Raw genomic sequence first — 26,058 nt, forward strand, 5'->3', positions numbered from 1 at the left:
TGTGTGTGTGTGTGTGTGTGTGTGTGTGTGTGTGTGTGTGTGTGTGTCTCTTAAGATTCTGTTTGGGGCCCTCTTCTTTATACCCTCTTTCTAATTGATCTCATTAATTCTCATGGATTAAATTATCATCTCACCCACATGGTTCCCAAATGTACATACTGAGTCTGTATCATTCTACTAAATCTAAGGCCCATATTGGCAACTGGCTGCTAGACATCTTCACCTAGGAGTTCTATCATCACCTCAAACTCAAAACGGAACTTATCACCTAAAACCAACCCAATTCAAACTTCCCTCTTTCTGTTGAAGGGACCACCATTGTTCGGCTTAGTCAGGTCAGAATATGAGTCATCCTGGCCTTTTGTTTTTCACTAACCTCCTCCCCCTCCCCCACCATACCTAATTAGTTGCTGATTGATGTTCTACTTCCTCAACATCCTAAGATACATCTGCTCCTTTTTTGTCATTTACACTACCCTAATTATACTACATTACCCCTTGTCTTGACTATCATAACTATTTGTGTGCATCCCCATTGCTGGACACAGTGTTTTGTACATAGTATGTGCTTAATCAATGCCTGTTGATGATTTATTGAATAAATATTTGTGAATCAAGTTGAAACACTAGAATAATCGAGCAGAGAATATATATGTACAGCAGTTGCAAGGATTCCTACTCACCTTTGGGTTGGCCTTAGAGATCTCTGAGGTCCCTTCTAAATCAAGGATTTCATGTTTTTATGTATTCCGTCTTTCTGTATTGGGCTAGAAGAGTTTACATCCTCTTCTTCTGCTTCTATTTGCTAGAGGCTAAATTGAGAAGCAGGCCAAGAGCCAGCTTTTCCTCTGCAAAGAAACAAAAGCCTGGAACCTTCTCAGGAAGTTACTGGTGGGGATTCAGACAAGGAAGCCTGTCAGAATTTGCGAGGAGGGCGCTGATCAAGAGAACCAATCACCTGTCTGTGAGGGAAAGGGATTCTGTGAGGGAGAGACAGTGAGACCGTGCCTGTGGGGCAATGCCAGTCTGGGGAAAAGAAGCAAGGCCTGAAGGAAATGGAAAAAAGGGCCTGTTTACTCAGCCTCAGGATAAGGTTGGGGGAGGGGAGGGGAAAGGGCTAGAAGAGCCCTTTCAGGGCCCCAGAATATCAAAAAAGGTGGTAATATTATTAATAACAAGACATCATTTTACATCATGCTTCAGTATTTACACAAGTACCTTCTTCTCAACAACAGTGTTATATCAGCAGTATGAGTGTCACTCTTCCTACTTTACAGATACAAAGAGTGAGGTTCACCTGGGTGAAGTGACTTGCTCAGGGTCACACAGCTAGTAAATGGCATAGTCAAGACTTCAACCCAGGTCTCTTACATGAAACCTTTCCCAATTCCCTGCTTCTCCTCTACCCTGCTGCTACTGTCTTCCCCCCATCACTTGCAAGAAAAAAGATAGGTGGTGGTGCAGAGAATAGACCACTATGCAAGGAGTCAGGAAGACCTGAGTTCAAATCCAGATACTTATTAGCTGTGTGATGCTGGGCAAGTGACTTAACCTCTCAGATTTCTTGGTTTCCTCATCTATGAAATGGTGATAATAGTCTCCCCCTTCCAGGATTATTGTAAGGACCAAATAATATAAGTAAAATGCTTTGCACACTTCAAATACTACATAAAAACTAGCTATTATTATTATTTTGCATTTTCTTTTTATTTACTTATGTGTGTCTATGGTATCTCCCCCCAACCCCCCCCCATGGAATGTAAGTTCCTTGGGGACAGGAACAATTTCTTTTTTGTCTTTGTGTTCCAAACACTTATCACAGTGAGTGGCGCATAATAGGATTGATTGACTCAAAGATCAGAACTATTCCGTTCACTTTTAATCAACAAATATTTATTAATCTAGTTCTGATGCCATCATAATCAATATGCCTCCATCCCATCTGAGAAGCCACAGAGTAAGAATGAGGAGGAAGACAGAAAAAGAAATGAACAAGTGTCAGAAGAGTGAGACAGATTGACCACGCTGGGGATGCAGATAGGAGATAAAGTCCAGCCCTTGAGGAGATATACTATCTCTCATTTACTAATATTTTTTGCTGTTGTTGTTTTCCTAACCAATGAAACATCACCTCTTTCCATCTCTCCCTTGGCTTCATCCCTCATAATTCTCCCTTTACCCTCATAACAATCTCCTTTCACTCCATCCACTTTCCTAGGATGTCCTCACTTTTCTTCTGTTCAAAAGCTTGATCCCATAACTAACCAATTTGACTTGACATTGTTTTCTACCCTTAGTCCTTTGCCCTCTTGTGCTATCACTGCTCATCCCTTTCCAAACCCCAACCCTGGATTCCATCCACCATCTTCTTTCTCTTCACTCACTTGCTGTCGAACACCTTTGGAGAAACTCATAAAACTATACAGTCCAACCACTCCAGTATCTTTGACAAGAAAACCCCAAATGGGGTCATGAAGAGTCGGGAACAACTGAATAACAAAAGGGCAAGTCACAATCTGTTTGCCTCAATTTCCTCATATGTAAAATAGGTAGGTAAAACCTAGCTCCCAGGGTTGCTGTGAGGATCAAATGGGATATTTGTTTTTTGGTTGTTTTTTTTTTAAAGAAAGCTTAGTACAGTGCCTCACACATATTAAAAGCTATATAAAGGTTTATTTCTTTCCCTTTCTCTATAAAAAAATCATTTTGATCCCTTTTCCCATTAACATTCATTTTCTGGCCTCTCTTCAAAACCGAATATTTGCATGAAGAAATGCCTGCTGGAAATATTTTTCCTTTAAAAAATCCATGAAGACAAGGAATTCTAAGGAGAATTGAAAGTAGCAGACTTCTGGATGATGGTCTTTCATGATGCTGCCTTCCCACCCTCAGTGATACTTCATAGAACAAGTGCTAAAACCATTTCACTCACACTGAGTGTGAGCTCTTTCAATGCCAGAAGTAACTGGCTGACTATGTTGTATCTCCCCACTTGGATCCAGTTCATACATAAAAATCTAATGGCTTCTGCATCATTTATCTGTTTGTATTTGCTGCTGCCTCAGTCAATGTCATCTTATCTTTACAGTCGCCCAATAAGCCAACAATTCCTCAAGAGAAAATCCGGCCTCTGACAAGTCTAGATCACCCTCAGAGTCCCTTCTATGATCCTGAGGGCGGTTCCATCACTCAGGTAGCAAGAGTTGTCATCGAGAGAATTGCACGAAAGGTATGGCGGTGCACCTTTCACTGGATGGGGGACCAGGCGATAATCTGAGTCAGCTCCCCATCACCGGCATTGTCCTAACCCCATTCCAGCCAGGCAACATTAACCCCTCCTAATCCTTCCTTCCCTCAAAGAATGAATTCTATCCACAGTAGGCCTGAGAAATAGTTTTTCAACCCCAAGCCAATCCGTTTGATTTTTGGACAACTATAATTCTTAGGAAGGTTCTTTAAATTTATTTTGACCAAAAAATTCTCCTGTTTCACCTGCTTGTTTAGTTCTTCTTTCTGAAACCAAGAAAATGCCTGATATTTCTACCATGTAACAGCCCTTCAGATAACTCAAGACAGTTACCCCGTCCTCCCTAAGTCTTCTTTTTTCCAGGCTAAATAGCATTGTTATTTACCCAGTCATCATGATATATGGCATCTGCTCTTCTCACCATCTTGGGTGACCTCTGAGCATATGTGTCACTGCTTTTCATCAGGTGCAGTGCTCAGAAGTTAACACGGCATTCCATATATGGTCTGATCTCTAACCTCCCTTGGTCTCAAAATAATACTTCTATGTATCTCCATTAAAATTGGTATTCAGTAGGCTGGTAACATAACAGGGGCTTCTGGTTCACTTTAGTAAAATGCCAACCAGAAATCATAATACCGGAATCATAAAAGATAAGAAGCCATACTTTAGAGGAACATGATTCCTGACCCTTAGTATGTGAATCATTTAATAGGTATGGAGCCCCCAAAAGCAACTGGATTCCCATCCATCTGGAACCAGAGATGCCAATGGCACTGGAGGCCAGATGGTTTCTCCCCACACTGTCCCCCTAGATGCTAAATCATAGTCACAAAGTTTCCTTGCTTTTTTTTCCTCTCAGAGTCTGATTTTATCTCATTTATGAGTAAGTCTTAAGCCCTTACAAGAGTCTATGAATTGAGGCACAAAATATTCTGTTCTAGGTGCCGTCTGTTGATTTATCTTTCAAACAAATACATGTGTCTCTTTAATTTATACTTTCAAAACAAAACTTTCTCTGCAGGGGGAACAGTGCAACATCGTGCCTGATAATATCGATGATATTGTGGCTGATCTGGCTCCAGAAGAGAAAGATGAAGGTACTCGTGATTGTTTTTCTAGTTTAATTATATTTGTCCTACACGGGCAAATGCAGTTCATTTCACCCTCCAGTGTATCTTGGATATATCATCTTTGTGATAATATAGCCAAACAAGAATGTATTTCTAATACTGAGTGATACATATATATATGTGTGTGTATATATATATATATATGTATATATATCAATAGATAGGAACAAATGAAAATGGATACATTGAAGATGCAGGAGTGAGAGATGGAATGTTTAAAGGAAGAAAGTCCTCTAAGAGGTCTTGGGCTCATGGGACCACAGATCTAGAGCCTGCAGGGATCTCGGGGCAACATAGGTCCAATAACTTTATTTTACAGATAAGGAAACTGAGGCCCATGAGGTGAAGTGACTTGGTAGGGTCTCCAAAGTAGTAACTATCAGATGTGGGATTTGAACCCAGGTCCTCTATCTCCAGAGCTCATGCCATTGTGTCACACTGCTTCCCAGATGGGAGAAGATGGGATCAAGGGCAAAAATGGAAAATTGCCTTGGTAAGGAGTTATACTTCTTTCTCTGAGCTGAGAAGGAAAGAAGAAAGGATGGATGAGGACAAAGATAATTTGTAATGAGGAAGGAGGAGTATGGTGAGTGCTCCCCACAAAGTCATCTATTGAGAGAGAGGTGGGTATTTAAGAGTGTGAAACTGTAAATCTTTGGCAAGGAAAAGACAGTATTGCAACAATTAGCATTTTTAAAAATCATTTTAAGGAAGTCTTCGTTAGGTATCAACTGGTTCACTGATTTATTCATTCAACAGATGGTAACTGAAAACCTACTAAATACAAGACATAATTCTGGGTGCTGTAAGACATTCAAAGATGTTCAGATGAAATTAAATAGACACATACATACCCAAACATGTATATACACACACACACACGCATATATTTGTGTATATATATATTCAGAAGTTCCAACTTAATATCTTCTAGGCTAGCAAGTCCTTGAAGATAGGGATATTTTAATATGTTTTATAGAACCCAGAATTATGTTTTGTATTTAGTAGGTTTTCATTTAGCATCTCTTGGATGAATAAATCAATGTACCAGTTGATGCCTAATGAAGAGTTCCTTAAAATGATTTTTAAATGTGAATTGTTATAATCTATATCTATATTCCTATCTATATCTCTGTCTGACTTTCCTCCTTCAATCATTCCATCTCTCACTCATGCATCTTTAATCTATCAGTTTTCATTGGTTCCTTCCAATTTGACTACAAATGTGCTTAGATCTCCCTAGCCCATATGAATATTCCCTCAACTGTACTCTTCCATCAAGCAACCATTCCATCTCCTTTCTTTTTAAGCCAAATGTCTCTAATAGCCTACACTTGATGACTCACTACCCACTCCCTCCTCAACAAAGCACAACACATATTTGAAAGACAGTAGTACAGTGCAGCTGTAGTGCATGGAGCAGGGCAATATGAGATAAGACTGAAAATACAGAGAGGTGCCAAATTAGAATCATGAATGCCAGCCAAAGCAGTTAAGATTTTGCTCCATAGGTGAGAAGGTGTCCTGGACAATTTCTGAGCAGAGAAATGATGTGGGGGAAAAAAATTTATGTTTAAGGAAGATTACTCAGTCTGGGATGAAGGATGACCCAAAGAGAGAAAGAGGAAGTGAGGAGACCCATTAGAAAGTTATTGCTTAATCCAGGCATGTGATGAGAGCCTGTACAAAGCTATTAGCAGTGGAAATAAAGGAGAAGTATTTCTGGGTGCAGAGATATCGTACAGAGAGGTATAATTTTTGTGACTTGGAAACTGATCAGATAGATGAGAAGTAAAGAAGGAAGAGTCCAAGATAACATCAAAGTTTTGAACTTGAGAGACAGAGTGATTGATTGTGCCACACAGAAATAGTAAAATGGAGAGAACCAGTTTTGAGAGGGAAATAATAAGCATCTTTTTTTTGACATGTTGAATTTAATGTGCTGGTGGGTCATTATAGTGGATGTGATACTCTGATGCTTGCAGTGATGATGATGTCAGGGTCTGAAAGGATAGATTTGGGAATCATCTGGATAGAGGTAGTAGTTGGAGCTGTTGTACTGACTACAATTGCAGAGAGAGAGAAAAAAAAAGGAAATCAAGTACAGAACTTTGGAGAGTACTCATCTTAAGGGTCAAGGAAAATGAAGAGTTAATTAATGTGACCAAAAAAATGAGGAATTGAAAAGGATAAAGAGAAACGGGATCCTGGGCTAGCTCTGCAACCAAGGAAGGAGACAGGATCCAGCCAGGGGAATGTTCAGTGGGGCCAAATGCTATAGAGAAATCAAAGAAGATGAAAACCAATAAAAGGCTGCTGAATTTGGTGATTAGGAGGCAATTACCACTCTTTGAAAGAACAGTTTTATGGATTCCTGAAAGGAGAAACCAGGTGGCAAGAGGTTGAAGGGAGAAGAATTTTTGAGGAAGTGGAGATATTAGATGCAAACAACTTTTTGAAGAAGTTCTACCACTGTTCCCCATGTTCACTACTCTCCTGGATCTCCTTCTCTAGCCAGTACTCTTTCTTTTTGCTGGTTCAAGGAAGGAAGGAAACAAGCATTTGGGAAGTGTCTGTATACCAGGCGCTGCATTAAGCACCTTACAAATATTATCATATTTGATCCTTACAACAACCCTGGGAAGTAGATGCTATTATTATCCCAATTTTAGAGATGGAGAAACTGAGGCAAACAGAAGTTGAATGACTTGCCTCAGATCACACAGCTAATAAGGATCTAAGGCAGTATCTAAACTCAGGATTTCCTGATGCCAGGCTCAGCACTCTATCCACTGTGTCACATAGTTACCTCATTCCAGCCCCTGAAGTCTTTACTGAGGCTCCATCTTGCCTTCTTTTCTATTTCTCTTTGCTCTTTCCTTTGTGGGCTATAAGGAAAGCTGCTGAATGTATTATTAGGTTGTGAACTCTTTAGGAGTAGGGACTACCTTTTTGTATCCCCAGTGATTAGCACCATATTTGGCATATAGTAGGTACTTAATAAATGCTTATTGTCTGACTTTGACATCCTTAGAGTGACACGATCAGAACGGTCTTTAGGAAAAATTAATCTGCCAATAGGTTGGTTTAGAGAGAAAAGAACCCAGAAGAGGAGGAAAATAGTTAGGAAGCTGTGTTATAATAGTGAAGGTCAAGTAGTAATAAGGTCTTGGACCAGGCTGGTGTCAGCGAGAATGAAAGATTCAATACACCAAGCATTTCATAAGTGCTTACTATATGCAAGGCACTGTTTTTGATTTTGGGGATACAGGCTACAAATAACACAGTTATATTCCTTACATTTAAGTAGGCATTATATTACATCCACACAGATTCAACATTTCAATGGGCATTTATTTATGGCTTATTATAGGCTAGGGCAGCACTAGATATACCAAGGCAAAAATGAAAACACTGGGTGGGGGGAGAAGAGCAGCAATATATACACAGGTAAATAAATCTCTGTCTCTCTCTCTCCATATGCATACATACATATATACACACACAAAGAAATTTGAGAAGGTGGCATTACTAACAGCTAGGTGGCACAGCAGATAGAGTGCCTGGCCTGGAGTCAGGAAGACCTATGTTCAAATCTGGCCTTAGGTAATTACTAGCTATGTGATGTCGGGCAAGTCATTTAACCCTGTTTATCTCAGTTTCCTCATCTGTCAAATGAGCTGGAGAAGGAAATGGCAAACCACTCCAGTATCTCTTGCCATGAAAACCCCAAATGGCATCACGAAGAGTCAGACATGACTGGAAAAAACTGCTGAACAACATCACTAACAATTGACTTGTAGGTTGTATATACAAGAAGTATAACGAGGATCAAGAACAGAGCTAAACAAAATAATCTAAGGAAATTTGAAGAGGGCAAGAGCAGTTTGAGTTGGAGAAGGGCTCAGGGAAGGCTTCAAAGTCGAGGTATCACTGCATAGTGGTGACCAGGGACATGACAGGAGCAATGAGATCCCTGAGGGACGGTGTGAAGGTAAAAAGGGCTGAGAGCCAACCTTGTGCAAACCACCAAAGCAGAATGAAGAGTAGGCACCCAGTCCATTAGCTCAGCATCATATTCCACACAGACTCTGAGCCCCTGGGCTAATACACTTTATCCAAGTGACAGATTATGGTCCCCGAGAAATCTAGCAGCATTTACATCTATGTGGCCCAGTGGACAGAGGGCTGAGCCTGGAGTCAAATCCAACTTCAGACACTAACTCTGTGACCCTGGGCATGTTATTTAACCTCATTTGCCTCAGTTTCCTCATCTGTAAAATGGGGATAATAATAGCACCTACCTCTCAGGGATGTTGTGAGGACAAAATGGGATATTTTTATAAAGTACAATGCCTGGGACATAGTAAGCATTACATAAATGTTAGCTATTATGTTAACCTATGTCTTTATTCCTAGGTCTTCTTAGGATGTGGATGTTTAAGTATTTGGTTTGTATATCATACAATCAGGACCAACAAAATCTATGCTATTTGAAATCATTGCCCCATTTAAAGACACTGGTGCTCTCCCTATTAGAAGTCCCCCTCCCCACCAGCCTCCTTCCCAGCTATTTATATTTTTCAGAATTCAGTAACTAATTGTAGGACATTATTTTAATGCTTCAAGTGTTTTTGACTGTGTCCATGTAGACATTCCTTTCACTAGTGCAGATTGCAACCCTTATTGCCAGAAAATTCTCCCCACCATATTCAACTTTGAGAAGCAGTATTCTATATTCAGCAGAGTGCTACATCAAGAGTCAGGAAGTCCTGGGTTCAAATTCTGGCTCAGGAACTAATCATATGATCTCCCCCAGGCAAGTCACATAACTTCTTTGAGCTTCATATATAAAACAAGGATAATAATATCCTTCAATGTACAGGGTTGGTACAAGGGCCAAATAACATAACATGTAAAAGGCTTTGCAAACTTTAAAGTCTTAAAGGAGTGTGAGAAAGGATGATGATGTTGATGGGACTGAGGGTCACATTCAAACAACTTTGATGGACAACCTGGGTAGGACATTGGTGGAAACTGTGGAAGCCCTATTAGTAGAGAATTCCTAAATGAGGTGCTATCGATGATGTAAGATCACAAGAAGAAAAAACCTAAAGTATTTCCCTTTCAGAAAGGCCAGAATATTCATGACCAGGACCCTGGGTGTTGAAAAATTACAAGAAAGAAACATGTGACTTTGTCACCATTGTATTGGCAGGCATTGGCCACACACAGAGAGTAGGTCACGCTTCCACATCAGCCTGTGAGCCCCTGGGATAATGCATCCACAAAACCTTTTCATAGGCACGAAAAAAAATGGATTGAACAAGATTAAACCTTCCTTTCAGATGACACTCCTGAGACCTGCATCTATTCCAATTGGTCCCCATGGTCAGCCTGCAGTTCGTCCACGTGTGACAAAGGCAAGAGGATGCGCCAACGCATGCTGAAAGCTCAGCTCGACCTCAGCGTCCCGTGCCCTGACACGCAAGACTTCCAGCCATGCATGGGTCCTGGCTGCAGTGACGAAGGTAAGGATTTGGTCAGCAAAGGGTGAATGGCTGACAAGCCGGAGGCCATTCAAAGCTGAGCAAACTGCAGCCACAAGTGATGGTAGCTGACAAAGCGTAGAATTACAGATAGTTTTACTGGGTGCTATGTATCCTTTTTTGGTATTTTTTGTTGGTAGATTCTTCACTGTACTGTCTTCTGCTGCTTGTCAGTTAGAGTGACTATAGCTCATTTCTCCCACTTGGGTAATATTATATTTTCACCGAAAGCTTCAGATATTAACTGAGGTCAAACCCATGGTCCATACTCTTCTGAAGGCAGACTGACAGAACTTAGGCCTTCCCTAGGAAGGCCTTTTTCACTTCCTTCATGGCATGACCCCTGCTAACTCTTAATTATCATTTCTTCCTTTTCTAAGTACTCACAAACCATCCCTTTATAATCACTTCTATTATCTTGCCAGAAAAAAAAAAAGCCAAGCCCACTGGTTAGTAATTTTGTTTGCATTTGTAATTATCAAATTATCACTTGGGCCACTGAAAGTGGCCATGATTCTCTATGTAATGGACACTTATCTCAGTTGAGGCTTGTGACTCAGTTGTTCTAGTATCCCATCCAGTATATACCAGTGAAGAGCAAGTAGCGATGACAGCTACAAGATCAGAGAAGGCCTTACTTTGTTCATCTGAGGATATTTCCAAATCTCGTCGCCAAAGAAGAATGGCTGGGGGTTAAATTGGGTAACCTCACCCCCTGCTGTAATCTGGCTGTGGGATAGGCATCTTATCCTCACCAGGACAGAATGACAAGAACAACATCTCTGGATGCTTCTGGGGGCAGTTTTTCTATATTTAAATACTGCAACACCTCATGGTTTCTGAACATAAAGAACAAGGCCTCCAACTTAAGCGAACCCCATTATCATTTGGCCTTCTTTTTAATGGATTCTCTTACTCAAGCAGGTGCTTTTTTGCCATTACTATAGAAGACTGAGAGTTGGTCTGAATTCTAATTTTATAGGGCTGTGTCCTAACTCCTGATACATCTTTCACATAGAAATTGGTGTGTAGGGAGACAACAACTGTCATTTGCCTAGGGTTTTACATTTTACAAAGCATTTCACATGTTTTCTCAGTTGATCCTCACAACCACTCTGTAGGGTAAGTGCTATTATCATCATTAGCAGATGAGAGAGAAGATGCACAGAGAGATTAAGGGACTTGTCTAGGGTCACATAGCTAGTCAGTGTCTGAGGAAAGATTGGAACTCAAGCCTTCCTGAATCCAAGTCTTGTACTCTAGCTACTATGCCACGTAGCTGCTACTAGGTTACTTAAAGTTCCTGTGGTTACACAAAGAACATATACTTCCATGTGCCTGATGATATGGTCAAGACAGTCTTCTTTATGGCTTCAGTGATGTATAAATTACAAATATCCTTTCTACAAAGGCACTACTATTTTTCTAATTCATATATATATATATGTATATATATATGTATATACATATGTATTTCCTTAAATATGAACATTTCAAGTTGAAATCCTCTCTTATCTCCACCTCCTAACTCAAATTTGTAAAACTGAATTCATAATGAGCCCACATATAGTAAAAGACCTTTCAAATGGGGAGATTTGAAGCATTCTTACCAAAGGATTTTTTGTTTCTACCTAAGTTGATTTATTCATTCAGTGTCACATCAATCAAACTACTAAATTATTATTTTATAGAGTTAGAAAAATAATAACAAAATTTATCTGGAATAACAAAAAACCAAGATTATCAAGGGAATCAATGAAAAAAATATGTGAAGGAAGGTAGCCTAGCCATAGTAAATTACAAACTGTATTACAGAGCAGTGGATAATCATCAAAACAATTTGCACTGGCTAAAAAAATTGAGTGGTAGATCACTGGAAGAGATTAGGTACACAATATACAGTAGTAAATGACCACAGTAATCTAGACTTTGATAAATCCAAAGATCCAAACTTTTGAGACAAGAATTTGCCATTTGACAAAAATTGCTGGGAAAATTAGAAAAGAGTTTGGCAGAAATTAGGTATACACCAACATCTCACACCGCATAACCAAGATAAGATCAAAATGAACAAATAGTTTAGACGTAAAGAATGATATCATAAGTAAATTAGGGGAGCATGGAAAAATGTACCTGTCAGATTTATGGATAAAGGAAGAGTTTGTGACCAAACAAGAGCTAGAGAGGATCACAGGAAGCACAATAGATAATTTTGATTACATAAATTAAAAAGGTTTTGCAGAAACAAACTAATGCAGCCAAAATTAGAAGGAAAATAGGGAACTGGTGGGGGGGGGGTAATTTACAGCAAATTTCACTGACAAAAGCCTCATTTCTCAAATATGTTGGGAAATGAAGCAAATTTATAAAAAAAAAAATAAGGTCCATTCCCCAATTGATAAATGGTCAAAGAATATGAACAGGTAGGTTTCGGAAGAAGAAATCAAAGCCATCAAGAGTCACATAAAGAAAAAACATTCTAAATCACTACCGATTAGACAAAAGCAAATTAAAATAACTTCGAGGTACCACCTCACCTATAAGATTGGCTGACATGACAGAAAAGGGAAATGGTAAATGCTGGAGGGGATCTGGAAAAATAGGCATGCTAATGCACTATTGGTGGCATTGTTAACCAATCCAACTGTTCTGGAAAACAATTTCAAACTATGACCAAAGGGCTATAAAATTGTGCATACCTTTTGACTCAGCAACACCACTATTAGTCTGTATCCCAAAGAGAGCAAAGAAAAGAAGAAAGGAGCTATGTGTACAGGAATATTTATAGCAGCTCTTATTGTGGTAGCAAAAAATTGGAAATTGAAGGGCTGTCCATCATTTGGGGAATGGCTGAACATGTTGTGGTATGTGATTGTGATGGGACACTATTGTGCTACAAGAAATGATGAGCAAGATGGTTTCAGAAAAACCTAGGAAGACTTATATGAACTCATACAAAGTGAAGTAAGCAGAACCAGGAGAACATTGTACACAGTAACAGCAATACTATAAGGATGATCAACTGTGAAAGACTTAGGTACTCTGATTAAGATGACGATCAAGGTAATTCCAAAGGATCCATGATGAAAAATGCAATCCACCTCCAGAGTGAGAACCAATGAATTCTAAATGTAGATTGAAGCAAAAAAAAAAATGTTTTAACTTTCTCTATCATTTTTTCTGTGTTTTCTTTTGTTGTTGTTCAGTTGTTTCAGTCATGTCTGACTCTGTGACCCCATTTGGGTTTTCGTGGCAAAGATACTAGAGTGATTTGCAATTTCTTCTCTAGCTCATTTTACAGATGAGGAACTGAGGCAAACAGGGTTAAGTGACTTGCCCAGGATCACATAGCTAGTAAATGTCTGAGGCCAGAAATGAACTCAGGAAGATCAGTCTTCCTGACTTCAGGCCTAGCACTCTACCCACACCACCACCTAGCTGCCATGTTTTTGTGTTGGTGGTGGCGGGTTTTGCTTTTTTTTTTGCAACACGGCTAATATGGAAATATATTTTGCATGACTTCACATGTTGAAAAAAAAGAAAGTTTCTTTTTTTCTAGTGATCTCATGTCATGCTTTTAAGTAAACACCTCGGGCACAAATTTTTGTAGTGCAAAAAGTTAACCGCGGAACAATCATATATTTACTCTTGCATTCTCCTTTGTTACCCAAGAAGACTATTGAAGCATTGCTTCCCTTAGGACCTGAGTCATAAATAGAATAGTTAAGAGAAAAGGCATCATGATCAATGAAGAGTGTACCAAGTTAATAAGTTGTATCCAAACTTGAGTTGCTGTAGCAGGACATAGGGTACCTTAGAGAAATTTGTGTTTCTTTAGCAGTTGGAATAGGTTTCTTTTATTTCCAAACCTCTTTCTCCCTCTCCCATCCCCAGCCCAAGAGTAATTTCACAAATCTATCTATCTATAATGATTGGATAGGAATAGGATCTGGACTGGTGATTTCATTAACATAGGGAATTCCCAGCTAAGGAAACTCCCTCTACCATTGTAGGTTGGTACCTTCTCTGCAATTTAAGATCTTAGAGAGTTGCTAAGGGCACTAATAGGTTAAATAACTTGATCCCAGGTCAGCTCTTTATCCACTACATTACATTGCCTCTATATTCTGGTTATGGTTATTATTTGTCTACATACCCTTGACTTTGAATTTTTCTTTTGCTTCATTTCTTTGATATTTTTTTTCCTGCCTTGGACTCTACAGAGCAGCTAGTATTTCCATCTATTCTGGAGCACCTTGATTTAGACACAAGAAGGAGGGCTGGGAGACCCTTGGCCCTAGCTGAACTGTCTCCCTTTCTGTTGTAGATGGCTCCACATGCACCATGTCGGAATGGATAACCTGGTCTCCATGTAGCATCTCCTGTGGCATAGGGATGCGCTCCCGGGAGAGATACGTGAAACAGTTCCCCGAGGATGGATCTGTATGCACTGTGCCCACTGAGGAAACCGAGAAGTGTACTGTCAACGAGGAGTGCTGTGAGTGCAAGGCTGAAGGGGTCTGTCTGTAGTTATGAACTCCTGCCTTAACGACTTATTAACCAGAGCCATTTGCTAACTCTTCCTCATTTCTCTCTTTCCCTCTGACAAAACTGACCAGCTCCCAGTAGCTGCCTTACAACTGAATGGGGAGAGTGGGATGAATGCAGCGCCACCTGTGGGATGGGCATGAGAAAGCGACATCGGATGATCAAGATGAGCCCGGCAGATGGCTCCATGTGCAAGGCAGAAACCAGCGAGGTGGAGAAGTGCATGATGCCAGAGTGTCGTGAGTCATCAGCCCCCATTGTGAGCCAGCAAGGCTCAGGAACGTGTCCTTGGCCCGTCTGCATATGTTGCATCAGCCAAAGGCATCCCCCAGTCCAGCCTTCTTCTCCAAATAGGGAGCCTGAGCCAAGGCTAGGGGATTCTACTGCCAAGAAGTCCTTGCAGGGTGAAGCTAGTGGCTCAGGGCTCCAGCAGGCAGGCAGATGGGCAGTATCCAGGCAAGATGGGTAGTATCCAGGCAAGATGGGTTTCCTACAATAGAGCTTATCCGCTGTCTCGGGGGAGTACCACAACTTCAAGAATACTAGGCTAGACAATTTCTGCCAGAACCTTAACATCCTCTGTGCATTCTGGGAAGTAACCAACTGCACAAAATAAAGTAGTAAAAATAATATTTTAGAGATGGAAAGGATCTAAGTTCAAATTATGGCTCTGCTATTTACTACCTGTGTCACCTTTGAAAAATCACTTAAGTTCCCTGGGCCTCAGTTTCCTCAGGTGTAAAATGGGTGGGCCAGACTGTATAAGCTCTAAGATTCCCTCCAGTTCTATATCTATAATCATAAAAGAGTGGTTCCCAATATTTTTGAGTATAAAGATCCCTAACACTAAAAAATTGGGTATACCCCAATATAATGGCATTTGTGCTATTAATACCTATTCATGCTGGGGGGGGGGGGAAGTAATGACAAAAACTATGACTTAGCTAACACTTAGAAATTAATTTCTATTTTATCATAATGACATCTATAGTCATTTGAAAAGTATTAATATAAATTGTGAGATTTATGTAATCTATGGAAGATTTGTTTGCCTGTTTTTTTTTTAAACTGAGTTATATAATGAGGTAGCTAGTTGATTTGTAAAATAAAGCAATTTTGATCAAAATTGATCAGTAAGTATGAATTAAGCACCTATATGCCAGGCACTGTGCAAGGTTTGGGAGATAGGAATAGGGAATAGCCCTATTCATTATTCATTATATTCATTGATATAGAGAATTCCCACATAAAGAACCTCCTTTCCCAATGCATGCTAGATCTTCTCTGCAATTTATACTCTTTGGTAGTTGTATAGAAACCTGAGAATTTAAGTGACTTGCCCAGGAGCTGGGAAAACATAAAGCCATAAAGGAAACAGGTCTTACCCCACAAGGATCTTAAAAGATACTTTGGAGAGACAACATATGCAAATACAATTATATACAAAAAAATCTATTATCTATATCTATACATATATACACATACACACATATGTATATATAGTTCCAACCTAAGAATTGGAAAGAACCTTAGGAGTCACCTAGTCCAAACTCGTCCTGAACAAGAATCCCTCTACACTATCTCCAACACCTGGGCATCTAGGCTTTGCTGAGATCATGGGCACCACCTTTATTTTATAGATCAGGAAGTTGAGGGCCCATATGTGTGACCAAGACCACACATCTAGTGAGTCACAGAGTAGAAATTTGAACCCAGGTCCTATACCTGCAAATTCAGTGCCTCCGTGTTTAGCAATGCCCTGCTGAGTGTTTTGTTGCAGCATCCCCTTCCCTCAACTGTTTCAGGTACTAATATCACAATTCTAGCTACTTGATAGGATGGGATGGGATGAAGAGAAAGGAGAAGCTTCCCCTAACAGTCAGTAGGAATAATGTATTGTGCAACCTCTCATTCTACAATGTCAGCTCTTGATCATATGGGTCAATACCATGGTCATTTGATTTATTTAAAATACCGTAAAGGAAACTTGTCTAGACATAAGTCAGAGCCTAAGGATCAGGGAAACCTACTTCAAATGGGGCTTTTTCTTATTGCTAACAACTGGCTTTTGGCCTAGATACCATCCCTTGCTTGCTGTCTGCCTGGTCTGAATGGAGTGACTGCAGTGTGAGCTGTGGGAAGGGAATGAGGACCCGCCAGAGGATGTTGAAATCTCTTGCCGAGCTTGGAGACTGTAATGAAGAGCTGGAGCAGGTGGAGAAGTGCATGCTGCCAGAGTGCCGTAAGTGCCGCGAGCCGAGTTTCCGTCCACACACCCTTGTGTCTGCCTGCTTCCTCTCCCTCTGCCCTCTCTCTTCTCCATCTTCACTTCTTCCCCTCTCATCTGAAAAGCGTAGCCCTTAAGATAGAGCAGCTCTCTGCGGAAGCGAACGCACTAACCTTTAAAGGAGATGTGAAATTTAAGTGTTTCCAAAGAATACAGCCAATCCTTAATTGTGTAAAGGCTGAATACCATTCAGTAACTTCACCCTCCTGTTGTCATTGGTCCTCTTTGAGAATGATGAACAACAACAAAGGTTGAATATAAAACTGGTAGGTTTTCCTGACTTCCTGTTCCCCTAAATTCTTCTGGCGGTAGCTATCACCCTGATCCTGTCAAGGCACACACACATACTCTTCTGTAAACATAAGTTGGGCAGCTGACCCAGGGATCTAAAACTCAGTTGCAGTAATCAATTCGCAAGCAATTATTAAGCATCTAAGGAACAAAGCATGCTCTGTACTATATTTTGAAGATAACTAGAAGGCCATTTAGCTTATCTTTCTTTCCTTTTTTTTTTTTTTAAACCGTGAATCTTTCTTTGATGCCCCTTGTTTCAATGGTCTTTTTTCTTTGCTTTTCTGGCATCACTTTTGAGATGCCCCACCCCCCAATTAAAAACAGAAAATAAATCCTTTGTAACAAATAAGTATTACCAAACAATCGTTTATCTTTCTAAGAATACTCCTGATGATGCCAGCTTCTGATTTCTGTGACTACAAATCACATTTTGGACACTAGGCACACCACACATGACCGGTCCCTTGGTATTCACTGAAGGAATTCATTAGGAATGGTAAGGGTCAACCTCTCCGGATAACTCTCACTTTCCTCCTTTGCCAGCCATTGACTGTGAGCTCACTGAATGGTCCCAATGGTCCGAATGTAACAAGTCGTGTGGGAAAGGCCATGTGATCAGGACCCGGATGATCAAGATGGAGCCACAGTTTGGAGGAGCTCCCTGTCCAGAAACCGTGCAACGGAAAAAATGCCGAATTAGGAAATGCTTGCGAAACCCATTGATCCAGAAAATGCGCTGGAGAGAGGTCCGTGAAAACAGGAGGAGTGAAGCCCTGAAAGAAGAGGCTGATGGTGAGCAGTTTCCAGGTGCGTTTCTTCATTGATAGGGCCAGGCTATGAGCTTGCCTGAGAAGAGACACTTAGCCTTCTGAGAGAAGATTGTCTTAGGGAGTTCCCTTTTAGATAGAAGATTTTGTGATTTATGGGTCAAATCAATAAGTATTTGTTAGGTGCCTACTAGGCACCAAATGTCATGCTAAGCATTGGGAATACGAAATCTAAAATAAAAAGAAGAAGAAAAATAAAATGTCCCTGCCCTCAAGGAGCTTACATTCTATTAAGAGAGCTATCACACAGCTGTATGTACAAAATAGATACAGCTGGAGGAATCAGGAAAAGCTTTGTGTAGACAATTGAGCTTTGAGGGAAACTGGCAATTTTAGAAGGCCGAAGTGAGGAAATAACACGTTCTAGGCATGGGAGTGAGATGCTGTATGAGGGATAACAAATTGCCTAGATTGACTGAATCATGGAGTCCATAAAAAGGAGTAATGTATATAATGTCTGGGCAGCTAGGTAGAGCAGTTGAATAGAATGTCAGGCTTGGAGTCGGGAAGACCTGAGTTCATCTGGCTTGAGACCTTTAGTCTCTATGTGACCCTGGGCAAGTCACTTAACTTTGTTTGCCTCAGTTTCCTCATCTGTAAAATGAGCTGGAGAAGGAAATGGAAAACCACTCATGGGGTCACAGAGTCAGACATGACTGAACAACAACATAGAATAAGTCATAAGTGTGGAACACAAAGAAGACCATTTTGGCTAGACCATAATCCTCATGTTAACAATAGCAATGCTAATCTGTGAATTCTGTCTTTTAACAAGAAAATCTCGAAGGTTTTGTTGTTGTTTGTGTTTCTTTGCTTCTCCAGAGTGGCCTCCCAGACTGCTCTTGCTCAGAGCCCCTCGAGATCCCTTACTCTCGATGGCTGGCTGCCAAGATGCCGTTCTTTTCAAAAGTGTTACGGGATTTGGGCTAGACGACTCAAGCTATCACTGGGCCAGGCTTTCTCAGGATGAAACAATCCGGAGAAAACCATAGAAATTTAATTATATCAGCAAGCTGATGGACCCCTCGCTGAGCCAAAGGCGACACAGGGCCTAGGCAATAGAGATGAAGCTGGTTTAAAGGGGAGATTGCTAGTAAGTCCAGCAATTAATTGGCATCGTGACTTCAAAATAATACCACATAACCCCATTCAAGTTCCAGTGAAGCAATAATGTGTTGCGTTCGTGTCCAAGAAGTTACATAAGATGAGAGTTAAAACTGGAAAGGATCTTAGAGGTCATTCAGTCCTATTTCCCAACCACTCATTTTACAGAAACTGAGGCCCAGTGGGGTTAAGTTCCTTGCCCAAGACCATACAGGTAATAAGCTGGGATTTGAACTGACGTCTTCTTACTCCAGAACCGATGCTCGTTCCAATGTACAAACGCTAAATACAACTCATGGCTTAGCTTTGTTTGTTCAGTCATTTCATTCATGTCTGACTCTTCATGACCACATCTGGGGTTTTCGTGCCAAAGATACAGGAGTGGTTTGCCATTTCCTTCCATAGCTCATTTTATAGATGGGGAAACTGAGGCAAACAGGGTTAAGTGACTTGCCCAGGGTCACACAGCTAGTGTCTGAGGCCAGATTTGAACTTGGGAAGATGAGTGCTCCTGACTTTAGGCACAACACTCTGTCCACTATGTCATCCAGGCTTTAGCACTTTGGGCTTAATCAGAACAGGTATAATCTGAGGGGCTACTGTAATAGCTAGCATGTATATAGCATATTAAGATTTGCAAAGCGTTATATATATTATCTTCTTTGATTCTCACAACTCTTGGAGATAGGTGCTATTATTAACCCCGTATTTCAATTGAGGAAACTGAGGCTTGAGAGCCTAAATGACTTGTCTAGAATCAAATAGACAATAAGCACATAAAGCACTATTTCAGTTTAGGTTCTTCCAGATTCCAAGTTCAGCACAAGAGACACTCAGCCACCTAGCTATCTAACACCACAAAAAACTCTATCTGTCTGTATCTCTCCTCTGCCCCAATCTACCCAGAGTTGCCATTGGGAAATCTCAGTAGAGTCAATCAACTGGAATTCATTAGGTGCCTACTACATGCTGAGCACTGATGATACCAAAAAACAAAAAGTAAAGTAATAGTCCCTGTGCTAAGGAACTCACCATGCAGAGGAGGAGACAATATACAAACAAGTGTGTACAAGGAGATATGTACAGGATAAATTGGGGGCAGCCTCAGAGGGAAAGGGCTAAGGTTAAGGAGGAGTGGGAAAGGGTTCTTGCAGAAAGTGAGATCTTAGCTGAAACTGAAGGAAGCTAGGAAGTAGAGGAGATAGAAAGCTCCCAAACAGCTCATGAAAAGGTCCCCACAGATGTGCCTTAGAAACAATAATAGTAACTAACATTTATATGGAACTTACTAACATTTATATGGAACTTACTATGTACAAAGCACTTTTCAAATATTATCTCATCTGATTTTCACAACAACCCTGGCATGTAAGTGCTATTATTATCATCCCTGTTTTACAAATGAGGAAGTGGAGGCAAACACAGGTTAAATGACTTGCCCAGGGTCACACAGCTGAGGTCAGATTTGAACTTAGGTCTTCTCTGATTCCAGACTGGGTGCTCAATCCACCTAGCTAGTAAATGCCTCCACCCACCCAATCCTCTCAAGATTGACAATAGGCATGCACACATCCCCTCCACAGGAAGGTACAACCACCACCCTGTAAACCAGTCAAGTTAACCAGGGAACTCCCCTACGCACAATTGCCCATCTGGTACTTGGTCCTAGAAAGTCATTGTTATTATACAAAAGCAATAGAAAGGATCTTTGGGGATCCATGTTGGAAATGATACTTCAGGAATTGGTATGCCTTGAAAGTCAAAAGAGCAGCTCAAAAGGAGCATAGGATACTAGGCTTTGCTTAGGAGAGGACATAAGAAGTCATATATTCCTACCCCTGCATTTTACACTTTAGGACACTGAGGCCCAGAAAGGTTAAGCAACTTGCCCAAGGTCACACAAGTAGCAAGCAGTAACAGGACTAGGGATTCAAACAGATGTCCACCGGACTCCATATCCTGAGCTATTTCTGCTGTCCCGTGCTTTCTCCTTCATTACTAACCGTAATAAAAAGTGGTTAAGATCAAACACTCCCCAGACATCTCTCTTTATAAACCATGTTCCTCACATGAGCATAGCTTCTATACCCTTGACTCATGTTCTTATAAGCAAAGGAATGGCTTCTGAGCCTCAAAAACATTCTAAATAATCTTTCACTTTAGTCCTTTGTTCCTAAAGCTAACTATTCCAAAGAGCAAATACATTTTTATTAGGCTAACAGAATAATACAGAAGGAACATGGAGTAGTGTATAGAGCACTGTATTTGGAGGAAGGAGAATCTGGATTCAAATCCTGATCCGGACACTTACTAGACATGTGACCTTAAGCAAGTCGCACTACTTTGCTCTGACATCTCATTTGCCTCATCTATAAAATGAGGGGGTTGGGTTTAGTGGTGTCTAGGGTCTAAATCAGAAGTTCTCGAACTTATTTGACCTACTGGCCCCTTTTCAAAAATTAAAAAAAAAAAATTACTCAGCATTCTCCCTGGAAATCTACTTTCTTTAATGGTTTAATGGTTTTTAAATTTTGCATCATTTCAAAAAAAATGACTTTACTAAATGACACATCTTAAATTTAATAATTTATTGCAAATTTGTGGAGTGTTTTTCCTGCATTGAAATTTTGATGACACAATACTGTGTCATGTAACCATTTAATATCAATTATAAACAAGCTGATGCATGCTAGACTTCCTGACAATGTGCAACACACCCACCTGCCAACACTTGCTTGTTAAGACCTGTAGGCCAACTTGACCACTGCACAATAACGTGCATTTTGTGTGTTTATTTGGAAAATAACGTAATGACTATGACTTTAACTCTGTTACACAGTAGATGAAACATGTATGAATCGTTTTTCAAAATTTTCTTATCTTCTTTCCTTACGCTTCCACCACCCCCTTATTTTTATTCAAAGCCCCCCAATTGCATTCAATGCTACTACTGCCCCCTTGGATCATTCCCACACACCCCCCCAGGAACTGGTATTGCCCACTTTGGGAACCTATATGTCTAAACCTATTATCACTTTAATCCCTAGTGAGGACACTAGCCATTAGTGAGTCAAACAAATCATTGTGATGGGATCATAGAATCACATATAAAATTTAGTTAGAACAAATCATGTATTCCATCATTTTACAAGTGGAGAAACTGAGGGTCAGAGGGTTTAATTGACTTATCCAAGGTCACACAGACAGTAAAGTATCTGGAGTATGATTTGAACCTAGGTGATTTGATCCTAAATCTGGTACTCTTTCTACTATACCCTTCTACTAGTACAGAAATACACAGTACAGCTTGCAATTGCTTTAAAACATTAACCAGTTACCAGAGTTTAGCCACGAGAGTTACTGAACAGGTCCTGGAAATCTTACCAGAATCTCTCCATAAATGTTTGTCTCTGTTTTAGGCTGTAGGATGCGTCCATGGACTGCCTGGTCAGAGTGTACCAAACTTTGTGGGGGTGGGATTCAAGAGCGCTACATGACAGTGAAGAAGAGATTTAAAAGTTCCCAGTTTACCAGCTGCAAAGACAAGAAGGAGATAAGAGCGTGCAACGTTCACCCTTGTTAGCAAAATGCTGGCCTAAGAAATCACACCCTCTGGGCTCAATGGAAAGTTGGTTTGGGTTTGAATTTTTTTTAAAGAAATGCAAATTGTGTATATTAGTTTTCATTTTTGCAGTGTGGTTTGGCTTACTAGGCTTGCTGGCATAGGCAATGAGTACCTTTTACAAATACTTCCTCAGAGATGTGTGCTGGGCATGGCCTCCCAGAGCTCCAGCTAGCCCTTTAGTGCAGAAAAAAAAAAAAAAAACAATCCTAGTGGGTCATTGTGAGTCACTGAGTACTAAAACAGACTGTATCATGACTGTACAGGAGAAGTAGACCAGTATTCTAAGAGAGAAACAGGCAGAAAGAGGAAGTGGAAAGGTAAGAAAGACTGAGGAAAGGCAACTTGTTTCACATGGAGAAGCATCTGTCTATTTGAATAGCGTTTAATGCTGCCTAAGCAGTGTATTAGTGACAGCCCAGGAGTATGGAAGGGTCAGAAGTCATTCTCTGCCAGACCAAATGGACCACTCTCCTTTTCTTCCCTGGTGTAAACCAATCTTCAGGACCATAGTCCCTTTCTGGTATTTTTATTATTAAGTTTCTCATTGAGTATCCTTAATATGGTAGGACTTATATAGAGACATTAACACTTCTATCAGATTGATTCATTTTCTTTCTAAGAAATAATGAAAACATTTATTTTTATTATATTCAGCTCAAAAGAGTTATTTAACATGTACCATTTGCTAGGGTCCATATGGCACTGGGAATAGGGTGGGAGGATGCAAAGATAAAAAATATAATCTCTGCCCTCCAGGATCTTACAATTTTTAGTAGAGAGGATGAGACATTATTGGTCACAGGTAAAAAGATTGATTGATGACTCATATTTCAAACACTGATTAGAAATGAGTTGGGTTTCTTTTAAGTCATTTTTCCTCGGTCTCTTTGTTACATTTCTTTTAGAGGCCAACTTTTTAACTTTTTAAATGTGGGGATATGCACTCCTGAACTATTTTCATGACATCAGGACTGTGAAGGCTGCTTTGGGCCCTCTCATCCCTCAGCTTGTCAATAATTTACTCAAGCTGTCTTCACACAGCTTTGTCATTTTTAAAGGTTTATCCACTTTTAAGCATTTTTTTTAAAAAAATAAGAAAATAATTTTTAGTTAATTTTTTTCATTACACTATTTCCTGAATTTTTTTCAACTATCTTTGTACCTTAAAATATTTCTTAATCTGAAAAGTGTAGTGTGGTGACCCAGAGGCTGTCAGAAATCACAGATACTTTCCAGGGAAAATGGATTCGAGTTGAAGGGAAGCCTTAGTCTATTTCCAAATCTTTATCTCTAGGGAGATTTGTCATGAAAGCCTGCAGAGATGGGCTTTGGTCCTGGGGCCCAGAAATACACATAATGGCAGTAACCTAAGTGCAAGAGGGACTCTTCTCCCTAGTGTCCCCAAACTCCACTGTGCATTACAAATTACCTTGTAAATAATGACACTTTCTTGGAGGATGACTATGTGACTCCAGGGATCCACCTTTTCTGACTCCATCCCAGACTGTTCTCCTTCCTTGAAGGCCTTGGTGTGAAGGGACCAATATCTCACCAGGGCAAATTTCTGTCTATTTGTTCCTTAAATTCCAGGTTAACTTCCATACCAGGGCTTTTATTATTCCTCACTCCAAATATTTACATGGGGTCTGTATGAAATATGTACAATTCTTTGAATGTCTGAAATTCTTTGAATATCCATCCTTAATAAAGAATTTCAATTCAACTTGTCAGGACAGTTTCAAATATGATATACAGAAGCTCTGTATGTGAATATATACATTATTTTCTTTAACATAGGAGACTGTTCAATAAAGATGTCATTGTGGTTGCCTGGCATGTTTGTTGTTTTTTTTTTAAGCTAATCAACAGTCTGGGTATTTGAACTGTCTTATTATAAATCCCAGCAAATTCAACTATTTCCAATAAAAGATGGAGAGTGACCCAGGCTCCTTTTCCATCATTCTATCCACCCATTTGCCATATTCACCCAACTTCCCAGAGAACTTCTGAACTGGCTTTTCACATTTCTATGTGCTTTTGGGGAGTCGCCTGAACTTACAATTTATAAGCACAGATCACCGACTGAAGGCACTGAGAGTTGAGGGACTTGACCAGGGTCACAAAGTAGTCATCAGAAGCAGGATATGAACCCAGGTATTCCTGGCTCCAAGACACACACACACACACACGCATCTCTGCATGTGTATTTGTTTGTTTTCCTGGACTGGTGTTTTCAGTGAAATAGGGAGCTTCTAGTGAAGAATTCCTTATATCAATTGCGAATCATCACCATCTCTGCAATTTACAGGCTTCAAGAACTGGCTGGTAGGTACACCAAGAGATTAACTGACCTTCCTAGGGTCATTTGGTCAGGATACATGAGAAGTCAATTTGGAACTCATGTCTCACTGACTCCCTGGCCAACTCTCCATCACACTACTGTGAATTCACATGTGTAGTTTAACATTTCGGTAATTTGTTAATTCATCAGCATAGATACTCCCAGTAGAATGGATCACAATCTTGTTAGAACTTCACAGATGAGTGTCAGGAGTTGCTATGGCCCAAAGATTCATTACCCTAAAGTCAACTTAGTGGGGGGGCATCTCCTAATTTTGACTGGTACTCATGCCACACAGTCCATTATTACCTAGGTCATCCTTTGAAACCTTTAGAGAGTGGGCAGGACCCATCAGATCTTGTCCTTTGCCAAAAGTCTTTGAGAACTCATGGTCCTCTCTACACCACAAATAAAGCATGTAAGTACAATTTTAGGACATATACCTATTTATATGAATGCACACATGCACATACCAGTATATTAGCTTGTTTTTTTTTTAAAAAATTGGAAGACAAAAGTAAAAGATTGTTTCTCTATTAATCCAAGAAAAAACTCTTATTTAGAAGACCAATTTATTGGAAAATCATTGTAATATTCCTAATAATCTACTTCTGATTGTCCATCAGCCAAGCAAAATAATGATGCCATTGTGTTGGTAATTCATTAATTCTCCACTGACAATCTTTACACCTCACCTACCTGTCTATGCTGCTGAATGCTGGCATAGTAATTCCAAGAGGCTCTATCTATAATAATATGGTAAAACTTACTCTAGGACTTCCTGCCAGCACCATGAGAGTTATTTTGCCTTTCCTTTCTTAGATGGCTAGTGTTTATTTGAAGAATTGAGGATAAAATTGTCACAAATATCTTTCTTACTAAGGTATTCTCTGATGTAGTTTGATTAGTAAACAAACAATAGTCTGAAATCAAGATAAAGGTATATACCCTACTGTTTACTTGGGCATCTACTTAGAAGTAGTATACTCCTAAGAATAATTGCCATATTAATAATGGACATAATGATTATAGATCCAATCAATGGCAGTTCAGTTTTCATTCACTGGTCATGCGGTCAAGAAGAAGTTTTAAAAATAATAATA

General features: G+C 40.0%; 1 protein-coding gene across 1 annotated transcript in view; it reads left to right on the forward strand.

The window, feature by feature from the left end:
- Positions 1–24,448, forward strand: part of LOC114023659 (spondin-1-like) — a 369,204-nt gene extending 344,756 nt beyond the window's left edge. The window contains exons 9-16 of the mRNA XM_027836417.1: positions 3,089–3,229; positions 4,272–4,347; positions 9,729–9,911; positions 14,257–14,427; positions 14,549–14,716; positions 16,555–16,719; positions 17,602–17,865; positions 22,409–24,448. Coding sequence (XP_027692218.1) covers positions 3,089–3,229; positions 4,272–4,347; positions 9,729–9,911; positions 14,257–14,427; positions 14,549–14,716; positions 16,555–16,719; positions 17,602–17,865; positions 22,409–22,572 — 1,332 coding nt within the window. The 3' untranslated portion in view covers positions 22,573–24,448. The remainder of the gene's footprint in view (positions 1–3,088; positions 3,230–4,271; positions 4,348–9,728; positions 9,912–14,256; positions 14,428–14,548; positions 14,717–16,554; positions 16,720–17,601; positions 17,866–22,408) is intronic.
- The last annotated feature ends 1,610 nt before the right edge of the window (positions 24,449–26,058 follow it).

The sequence above is a fragment of the Vombatus ursinus genome, unplaced genomic scaffold (genome assembly GCF_900497805.2).
Source record: "Vombatus ursinus unplaced genomic scaffold, bare-nosed wombat genome assembly UNPS02014818.1, whole genome shotgun sequence".
Lineage (NCBI taxonomy): Eukaryota > Metazoa > Chordata > Mammalia > Diprotodontia > Vombatidae > Vombatus > Vombatus ursinus.